This window comes from Hoplias malabaricus, chromosome 6 (assembly GCF_029633855.1).
Source record: "Hoplias malabaricus isolate fHopMal1 chromosome 6, fHopMal1.hap1, whole genome shotgun sequence".
Classification (NCBI taxonomy): Eukaryota; Metazoa; Chordata; class Actinopteri; order Characiformes; family Erythrinidae; genus Hoplias; species Hoplias malabaricus.
Window position 1 is genome coordinate 33,222,084 of NC_089805.1, and position 10,969 is coordinate 33,233,052.

General features: G+C 43.0%; 1 protein-coding gene across 1 annotated transcript in view; it reads right to left on the reverse strand.

Annotated features, from left to right (window-relative positions):
• cdk6 (cyclin dependent kinase 6) overlaps nucleotides 1-8,662 on the reverse strand; it is a 44,771-nt gene extending 36,109 nt beyond the window's left edge. The window contains exons 1-2 of the mRNA XM_066674888.1: nucleotides 8,439-8,662; nucleotides 3,223-3,358 (exon numbers count right to left, since the gene is read on the reverse strand). Of these exons, the coding sequence (XP_066530985.1) occupies nucleotides 3,223-3,358; nucleotides 8,439-8,662 (360 nt within the window). The remainder of the gene's footprint in view (nucleotides 1-3,222; nucleotides 3,359-8,438) is intronic.
• Nucleotides 8,663-10,969: the final 2,307 nt, after the last annotated feature.

Genomic DNA, 10,969 nt, shown 5'->3' on the forward strand with positions numbered 1-10,969 from the left:
GGGCTGGCGGAAGAGAGAGGGAGAGAGAGTCTCTGTGTGTGTGTGTGTGTGTGAGAGAGAGAGAGAGAGAGAGAGAGACAGGGAGAGAGAGGTGTTTGTGCACTGTTGCTGCATGAATTGCTTCAAATTGGAGGCATCAAGCAGTGGCAGGCTAACCCTCCAGAAACCTGCCTCCAAGACCTCACAAGTGACATGGATCCGGGCCCACGGCTCCATTCACTCCCCAACCAGCTGGTGAGTGATTAAACGCACTGAAACAATGGGGTGCACACTCAAGCAGAAAACATTTGCAAACGGCGCGGATCTGGCCGTGCCTGGGGAAAGGGACTTGGGGGGTAGGGTGGGGGTAGGCAGTGACAATGCATATAAAGGGGGCTAGGGCCCAGGAAACGTGTGTGTGAGAGTGAGGCTTGTGTGCCTGGCAGCCAGCATAAACAAGGACCTTTTTCTGAATGCCCATCCAGCCATGACCTACCAGACCCACCAACCCGCCGTGCCACAGGCAGTCTGGCGCAACGGCATTACCCCCACCACTACCCCCCTCATATGTTTCTCTGCATTGGCTTCAAGCCTTATTGCCACGTTTCCTCCCCACGACAAAAAAGAAAAGGGGAAAAAAAAACACAATTACAGCATAATGACCTGAGGACAAACACACAAACACTCTCTCCAGCTCTTCTTTGTTGTCTCAGATGAGTTAACTTACGGCTGTGCTGTGTCTGTCAAGGGCCTGTCATTAAAGGGTTAATAAGTATGACCTGTATATGTAATGTGTATTTAATAGGAATTAAATCTTAAATAACAGAACAACAGCAATGAATTTCAGTTGTTTCAAACATTTAAGCATCAGCGCTTAATATTCCGCACATATTGAAGTTACATTTAGAACATTTTCCTGAAGATATCATATCCTGGAAGTTATATACATATATATATATATATATATATATATATATATATATATATATATATATATATATATATATATATATATATATATATATATATATATATATTTAATCTAAGAAGCAAAACAGCCTAGTTTGAATATTTACCTAAATCAACCTACAAATTGTTCAACCCAATCAGAAGAAATTTCAATTACATATATCAGTCTTAAAGACACAGTAAAAACAACACCTTGTAAATGATTTGTAATGTTGGAAAATTGGTTAAAACGAATCCTACTGTTATAACTTAAAGCCGCAAATGTATCAACCTGAAAAACCAAGGCTGGGCATCTCACACAGCCCAAATGAAGCACCTGTCCTCCACAGCACCTCTTCCGCAAAAAAGACATGGATAGAGAGCTGTGGAAAAGAGAAGAGGCCAAAAAAAAACAAGCTCAAGGAAAAAAAAAAACAGCAGTCAAAGCAGAGCCTCCAGAAGGCACTCCCCTTTCTAATGCTAATTCATGAGAGGCAGCCATATTGTTTATTGTAGCCAGGCACAATGCAGGACATCTGCCAGTTAGCGTTAGTGTAATTCCCTCCCCATGCTTCATTAGGCTCTGCTTTTTGGGGCAGGGAGCGTCCTGAGTGGAGTGCTGGGCTGCAGGGTCCAGCCTCACTCCCCAGCCTAGCACCAGCCGCTTGATGTCCTTCCAGCTCGTTTGATTCCTGGGGCCTCTTTCATCAATTAGCATGCGGTGGGTCCAAGATGGGGCAGGAGTAGACAGGATGGGGGCTTGGAATGCTCCCCAGGGGGGGCTGGGACCACTGCAATCTGGTGTTCTTTTGAGTAAAGGGGGAGTAAATGAAGTTGTTGGGGGTCTTTAGGAAAACTGCTCTAGAGCCCATCATTTGTCTCTGATGGCCATTATCTGGTCTACTTAAGAAAGGTCCGATCTGCACACTCATGAAAATGAAATCTGACTATTCAACAAGTGGCACTTCCAGGGATTATAAATCTGTTATTGTTCTGATTGCAGGGGAGGCACACTTTGCAAAAAACTCTGACTCGTGTTCACTAACAAGACTTCACAAGGCTTTTTTAAGGCATATTTAATTTCGATCAGAAATTTGTCTGCACAAAAAATATTTTATCAGAAAATGTGTGTTTTTCATTTTATTGTCTATTTATTTAATTGTTTCAAGAATGATTTTTCAAAACCAGTTGTAACATACGAAATCTCGACAAATAGCATCATAGCTAATCAGCCCATTTGGACAAGCTATTTATTGCAATGTTGCAATATCAGTAATCATCAAACAAACATTCAATACTGAGACTAGTGCACTGGCAAATCTTTACTGTTTATAACATACAAACCAATAAATTAATTAATGTTAAAACTCATTTGAACATTTGAAAGATGGTAATCTAGTATATGACATGTGTAAAAACGCTCTTTTCATGTCGCTACATAAAACTAGCAAAGGAAACCCCTCAGGTATCACCAAGCATTTTTGAAACATCTCAGTTACCACTTCAACACAGTCCAATTGAAAAGAGGAGATATGACTCTTTTCAGAACTTAATGTAACCTGTCCTTTGGGCAAAGGAAGGGAAATAAGATAAATGAATCTGTAAGACAAGTGTGTGGGAACAAGCCTGAACAGATAGAGCAGTAGATCAGGACGAATATCCTACATTTCCGCTCTGTGGTTTTGGATGGAGGTAAGTAAATCCTGACCCTCCTAGCTCTGTTGTATTATCTATGAACGAATGAAAACTATAGCCAGGCTAAATAAGGATCACTTACATACTGCCCCTTAAGGAAACCTCTCTATTCACAACAAAAAGCGAGCAACTGAGAGGGCCACTGCAGACAGAACCTCACATACACACTGAAGCAACATTCCTCTGGCCAGTCTTCAGTGAAAGCCAGAACTGAATGAAAATAGAGGCACACACAAGGGCCCGGCTCTTTAATTAGAAGCCCATCTACCACATGCACTGCCCATCAAAAGGCCAGGCCTCACCCTGATCTTAGGGAGTTCCATCCTCCATCTGCTTCCTTAAAGCAGGCCAACAAACTCCATTTAGATTCTTATTTATGGGCCTCTGAGTGCAAATCCAGAACACAATGTCTACTTTTGTAATACGCATGGGTCACATAGATAAAAGTGTATGAGAAATTCTGAATGCTGAGGGGAGTAACCACAAAATAAGTAATGTGATTACTCATATGTTCAGTTGTGTCCTGCTTGAGGGCAATTTAGCTTTCAACTGACTGAAAGTGATATTAAAAGCATTATTGTTTCGACATTTTAAAAGTACCTTTATGGTTTCAGGTGGCACTCCTGGATCTGGTGCTTTCTCCAAATAAGTAGTCAGGTCTTGGTCCACATGTTCAAAAACCAGAGTAAGTTTTGTCTCCCGATCAGTTCTAGAAACTGTGCAGACGTCAAACAACCTAAAAGGAAAGAAAACACAGCATTATTGCATGTTATTCAAGCACCAACCAAGAACATGTTTTTGCATCTTTACCCTGTCAATCCTACTGCATTCATTGTATTTATGGTTGGACAAAGAACTATTGACACTGCCTTTCATTTTTCAGCAGCCATTTCCTGAGATTTCAAATGTTAAATGAGGCAAACAATGAAGCAGAGAGGGGAAAATCCTAAAGAGTCAGCTAACTGTCCAGACTAGTTTTCCTGACTGTTTGAAAGAATGCTAGCTATGCTTCGAATACCAGAGCCTTGTTGGCAAAGTGAAAAGGACCAGTGAGGGTCTCAAACTCTAACCTCATGAGAGATCACCTCTCAACAACAAAACATCCTCCTGTATTCCAATTTATCTAGTTATGAATAGAAAGACATTACCACACTGCATTTGATTTAATAACAGAAATAGTTTATTAAAAATTCATTTACAGCTGAAGGAAATCACCCTCTTTAATTCTATTGTCAGTTAATATTTTTACAAAGAATTTTGGAAGATTTATATTTTTTTATTCTTCATGAAAGTTGAAAACAATGCAAAGTATACCAGCACAGGAAAATGAATAGCAAAAAAGTGGATTTTCTTTGGACAGCAAAGATATATTAGCCTCCCTGATTATTTTTGAGGCTTTAATTTTTACCTCAGAAGGACTATAAATACATCTTAATAGTGCTGAACACAAGTCCTGACAATATTTTTATAGCTCTGTAGGCTAAATCACTGATTTAATGGTTACTTGCCATTAAAATAACTGTGCTTGGAAAGGAAAGGGACTCAACCATAGCTGAAGGACAACACCGTGGAAAGACACACCTTACTAAATATCAACATAGCCTACACCTCCAGAAAAGAAACAGGTAACACATTTCTGTAGAATGAGCAGCACTGTGGAATTCTTTTCTCTCAAACTTGGCACACTGCATGCAAGGTGAATGTAATGCATAGAGTTAATAAAGCACAGTTAATACAAAAGCCAACCAAACAGACAATACATGCTTCAGTAAATTAGACAAGCTTGGTAAGAATTAGGAAGAACAAACATCCAGTGTCTCTAGTCAAGATCCAAGGACCACAGAATACATTCCTCTCTCAGCACCATAGAAACTCATGATGTGCCATGGGAACTCAAGCACAGACCGGTGGTGACCAGAATCTTACATTATAGCAACGCCTGAATGTGAAACCATTGGTTCGTACCCGTGCTGTCTATTCAGACTGCCCAAAGAGAAAGTAAGTTGAGGATAGTGAAAATTCAGCAGAACAAAAAATCCATGGCTGATTTTTTGATTATGTGTGCAAACAACTACACACACTGTGAAGAAAAATATTGACAAAGCTGTGCCTTTGGATTTTTGTGAGGGCTCTGATTACATGGACTCGCCACGCTAAGCCTTATAAATTATGAGATGAAGTAAAATATCCTGCAGACTGACACTTTGATGGCAAAGCTTCTCCGCTTCTCATGACATCATTGATTAGGTTTCTCCAAGAAAACTTACTCAAGGACCTCAATGTGTTCATTTACAATGGAGTCTCTTAACACACATAAAACATATGGAATAAATAATGCTCTCATGAGAAACATTCATGGATTGCCTGTAGTTAAACAAAGTCCTGAATATACAGCACTCTAGATTTCCCAAGCCCCCATGCAGCTTAACATCCGAGAACAGAGACTGTAGTGCTCAGTTTAGAACCTCTTTCTCTGCTACCATTTTTCCCCACTCATCCCATTTTTACTAATCTATGAGCAAACAATCTATGTGCTTGACATATTATCTTCAGCAGATATATTCAGATGACTAACAACCTCTGAATTAGAGTGAAGCCACACTTAAACCAAATGAAAAACATAAACTTACTGAAATACTATTTTCATTTACCTTCCATCTACTACCGGATTAGGACACAGTCAGGCCTAGAACTGAGTGATTCTGTCATTATTATCAGAAGAGACTGAGTTGAAGACCAACTATTCCTGGTGGCAAGAGAGGATTTTTACAGCACTCTGTGACCTCAGAACAACAGGCTTTGCCCAAAAGTGACAAAAAAATAGAGCATTTACTTCATGTGCACCAGTGCTTTAAAGTCACTCCTGGTTATCAATGGACCAAGCGCTGGTCACTGCTATTTTTGTGTTTCCTTATCAGGCAATTAAACCTGTACAGCTGCAGAGCACTGTAAACCTGGACCGTGTAAACAGCTACAATGCATCTGAATGTTGCCATTTTGTGCGAAGCTCAACAAAAAAATTGCAGGCAATTTCAACTTCAGGAAATACATCCAATGGATCCAAGGAAGTTTGAAAATAGAAGTTGATAAACTTCCATGATAAAAAACAGAGTAGTGAGCTCATTTTCGTCATTGTCTGGCACAGTGACTTGTTTATTACAAACTGTATATCATGACTTGTATGCGCTATACTTTCCAGTAAACACTTAAAATCAACATGGTTACAAAAAATTCAAACTCACAGTAACATTTTGGCAGTTTGATTGCCATTAAATTTCTGTAAATATACAGAACTGCACTGCAATACTATTACATACGCATTACTGTAACTGAAGAGCTTTCAAATACAGGTGGGTTTTATACTTCAGTGTCTGCATATCCAAATGTGTGCACTTAGAGGCAGCATCCAAACCTGAATGTACCAACGAGCAATGAAGAAGAAACACTAGCAAGTCATTAACTCTAAAAAGGAAAATACTGGAAAAAAAATTAGTGTTAGCTTTTTACATTTTATTCAAGGATCCCAGAAATCCTAGCTGAAATCTATTTGTTTTCATGCTGTTTGGTTTAAGTATTGTTTGAGACTTGTTGCCACTCACCAACTTTAACAGAGACCTACTCAGCATTTACTAAAGGACAGCAACACAGATCCATTCAGTCATTGTCTGAAACCACTTATCCAATTCAGGGTCACGGTGGGTCCGGAGCCCACCTGAAATCACTGGGCACAAATCTGGAACACACCCTGGAGAGGGCATTAGTCCTTCACAGGGCAATATACAGACTCACACATTCACTCACACCTACGGTCACCAATCCACCTACAAGGGAGGAAACCGGAGCACCCGGAGGAAACCCACTCGGACGCGGGAAGAACACATCAAACTCCTCACAGATAATCACCCAGAGTGGGACTTGAACCCATACCAACACAGATCCACACTACACATAATAGAAATTTGTGTGCACGTCATGTCATCTGCGAGCCTCTGCATACAAAGTTTACCCATTATCTTCACAGAAGTATAATTCAGCCTTAACTGTATGTCTACAGTAACATCAAACATGCTTCTATGGTTAAAGACAGTGATATATAATTTGTTACAAAACTGGGAAATATTTGAGCTTACCACAATTGTTTCACAGTCATACATTTAGATCACAACAGACAGAATGTGAACTAAGTAAGTTGACATCTGCTGGGCTGAATCAAATACAAGTAAACAAAGAAGGACATTTTTACTGAGACATGTCACCTTACAAAAGCAAAAAAGAAAAAAAAAGAAGAAATAACGCCTTTAGACGTAAATGGTGGGTAATGTTTGTTTATTTGAACTCTGTGTTGTAGATACTGAAGGCTAATGTTACCAGATTATTTTCATTCATTCATTCACCAGCTCTGACACCAGCATACATTATCTGTAACCGCTTATCCAGTTCAGGGTCACGGTGGGTCCAGAGCCTACCTGGAATCATTGGGCGCAAGGCGGGAATACACCCTGGAGGGGGTGCCAGTCCTTCACAGGGTAACACAGACACACACATTCAGTCACCCACTCACACCTATGGACACTTTTGAGTCGCCAATTCACCTACCAACGTGTGTTTTTGGACTGTGGGAGGAAACTGAAGCACCCAGAAGAAACCCACGCAGACACGGGGAGAACACACCAACTCCTCACAGACACCCCTTCAGGTGGAGAATAATTGTTTGCTAATTGCTAATGCTAATGAAGAGGTGAATATTCGTGCTTATGTCATGCTGACGATCGGTAGCACTGTAAGGGTAATGGTTAGAACTGTCTTTGAGGCAGTGCATGGGTTTAACAGTGGAAAATAGGCTTAAGTTACTGGAAAATGTGCTACTGTTTTCCTGGTTTGCGAAGCATTGCTGGTGAGGGACTGAGACTGATCTGGGTTGGGGTGTTCTTTCCCTGTGTCTTGGTTCTTGTTGGTGGGTGGCCCAGTGTGCCAGTGGAAACCAGAACCCATAAACGGTCGTCCATTGTCAATGCAAGGATGCTTTGGGGACTCTGAGTTATTAATAAGATAAACCTAGACACTCCCCTTGCGTATATGTGGGACTGTTTTTTTGTTTGTTTTGTTTTGTTTTGTATTTGTTTTTTGGCAGGGAATGGGGTGATATCTGGTGTTAAAGGCATGTTTGTGCATATCATGGTTGTGTCAGATTTGTTTTGTGTTTTTGGTGTGTCAGAGAGTTAGGGGAGAGCATAGCTTGTGTGATGTTGGATAAAGCTCTACCAGCCATTGCCATATACCAAGACCAAACTGCTCTCATTCCCTGTGCCCTTGTTAGGGCATAATAATGAGTACCCTTGAGAAAATAATGGCTGTGTCTCACAACCCCTTGCTACCAAGTGTAAAAAAAAGCACAAAACAATACACAAATACAAGCTGGCAGCCAATTTAGGTTGCCTCTCTCTATAAAAAGTAAGGAACTTTCAGCTAGGTAACTTAACTCAAATATGTCATTTTTTTTATAATTTATCTTAGATATATGATTTGGCTTTTCCAATTTGAAAACAATTTTCCTTCTGCCTAATTTCTGCCTCAATTTATAATAAACACATGACATCATCACTATGCGCCAATGGCAAATTACTACTTAAAAATTTAACAAAAATTGGTAAAAATTTAAATTGGTTTATATAGCATTTCATATATATATATATATGTGTGTGTGTGTGTGTGTGTGTGTGTGTGTGTGTGTGTGTGTGTGTCGTGCACTAAGGTCTCCAGGGCTATTAATTAGTAAGGAACTATATATAAGACAATTCCTAAGTAATGTAAAGTACCTGACCACATTGGGATGTTCGAAAGACTCCAGCTGCCTCAGCACCGCCACCTCGCGGATGGTGGAGAGTGGCATCCCCTCTTCCTCGGTCTGCACGCGCACTCTCTTCAGGGCCACGAAGCGGCCCCCGTTCTTCAGGTCGCGCGCCTTGTACACTTTCCCGTAGGCGCCTTCGCCAATCTCCGCCACGGGCTCGTATTGGTGGGTCAGGCTCTCTTTGTCCATGTTGCTGGGGCTTTTCCTTCTCGCACGTGCTGCTCTCTCTCTCTGCTGCAGCCTGTTGCTGTGGTGGTGGGGGGGGGGGGGGGGGGGGAGGAGGAGGGGTGGGGGGGGGTTGCAGGGGGAATCCCAGAGTCCGATTCACGCTGCTTCGGTCAGGCTTGCGCAGAGGAGCGCGGCTCTAATATTCACTCGGTGCCGGACCCTGAGCGCGCTCTCCCCCGCGCGCAGTCTTAAGCCAGACCGTCCTCCCACACACTGAGCTTCGGAGCCGGCCAAAGTCCCAGCGTTTTGACCCACCACCACACACACACACACACACACACACACACACAGTCACACACAGCCAGCTACCGCGCACGCATCTGGAGTCTCATTAAATGAGACGGAGCCTCGTGAGCGCACAGAGACTCAGAGCACTGGAGCAAGCTCGGCCGAAAGGCGCACTGCTCCGGGTTGAGCGCTGCTGAGCAGCCGCGGGTACAGAGCTCCGGAGAAAGTTAAGTTAGCTCTGTTCCTTTTGTTGTGGATTTTTTTTATTTCTGACACTGTGGCAGTGGTGATGCTTGCACCCTGCTTTGTGCCGAGCACGTGGCTCTGGGCTCATCTCATTGTCTTAAAACAGAGCAATAAACGTTGTCAGCTGTTCTACAGGCTCCGTGCGCGTGCACTTTTCAGTGATAAAGAATAGTTTGGAGGCGAAATGCCAAAAATATCTGTCGGCAATGATTATATTAGTCTAATAAACCCCGCGGCGCGTGCAAAAATAAAGCAAGCGCAAAAGAAAGCTTGTTCAGAAAAAGCCCCGTCAGTGAAAAGAACGCCAGAACCCTGTCAGATAAATAGAATGAAATAAAGCAATGCAAACGCTGTATTTACCCACTCACTTCTCCAGAGACGCTTAATCCCCTGCGAGCTGCGAAAGAGAAGCAGCGCCCGTGTAAGTGTGTTTGTGTGTGTGTGTGTGTGTGCGCGCGCGCGCGTGTGCGTGTGTGTGTGTGCATGCGCGCGCGCGCGTCTGTTTCCCACTGAGGGATTCTTCACCTACATCACAGATCTCCCAGTGTCCTGGAGGGCCACACAGGTAGTCGGCTGGTGCATGTATGTTCTGCCATTCTCTTCTTCCCCTCCTCCTCCTCCTTCTCTCTCTCTCTCCTCCTCTTTCTCCTCCCTCTCCTGCTCCCCTCCTTATAACCCTCTATTCTTCCTGCACTCCTCTACTCCCGCTACCTGCTCCTCCTCCTTTTCCTAACGTCCTTCTCCCAACCCTCTACTCTACCTAGGCTCCTCTTCTCCTCCTCCTCTTACCTCCCTCTCTTCTGGTCTCCTCCTCCTATACCCGTCTACTCCTCCCCTCCTCCTCCTCTTCAGCTTCTCCTCCCTTTCCAGCTCTCCGCCTCCTCTCTCTCTCTCTCTCTCTCTCTCTCTCTCTCCCCGTTTCTCTTATCCTCCTCCTTTTCTTCCCCCTTCTTGTCCTATTCCTCTCTTTCCTGTTCTCAGCCTCCTCCTCCTCTCACCAGCAGCAGTAGGAGCAGTGTTGAGTATGGAGTGTCCAGTTGTGCTCCTGTAATGCAGGGTCCGAGGGTGTCTCTCCTGGCTGCTGTGGCGGTCTCGCTGAGCTCCAGCTCCCGCTGCAGCGCTTCTCGTTCCCACGCTGGATCAGTGTGGCCTGACCCCCTCCAGAGAGCTCTGACACAGAGCAGGGACGTTTCCGCATTCCTCGCTGACTACAAAGGCTCAACTCTCTCTCTCTCTCTCTCTCTCTCTCTCTATCTCTCTCTCTCTCTCTCTCTCTCTCTCTCTCTCTCTCTCTCTCTCTCTGCCTGCTCCTTCACTATTCATACTCCTCTCTCTCTCCCCCTTTTCTCTCTCCTCTCTCCATGTCAAAAACAAGATCACCACAGGGGGGGAAAAAGGCTGAGAGAATGCATGAGCACATCTAAACGTTGGGAATCGTTCCTCCACACTAAAGGCCATGTTCAAGGCCCGCAGGCAGCTGTTTTCTGGCAAAAACAAAGTATCTACAAAAAAACCCAAAACAAACCTACAGCAGACTGCTGACTAATCAATAATCAGTAATAATAGGTCTATACGCCTAGGTAGTTGTCATTATGCTGCCAACTAGCATTAGCAGATGATCTGAACCAAAGTGTAATCTAAAAGCATCAAAATGGTTCAAATAAGAAGTAGACAAAAGATTCAGATAATTTTTAAAAATCTATAAAAATATTCCAAGTTGCATTTTAAAAATGCAGCTGTGAATATACAGAAGAAACGACACAGGGTGTTATATCTATGCATCTGCAGTTGATT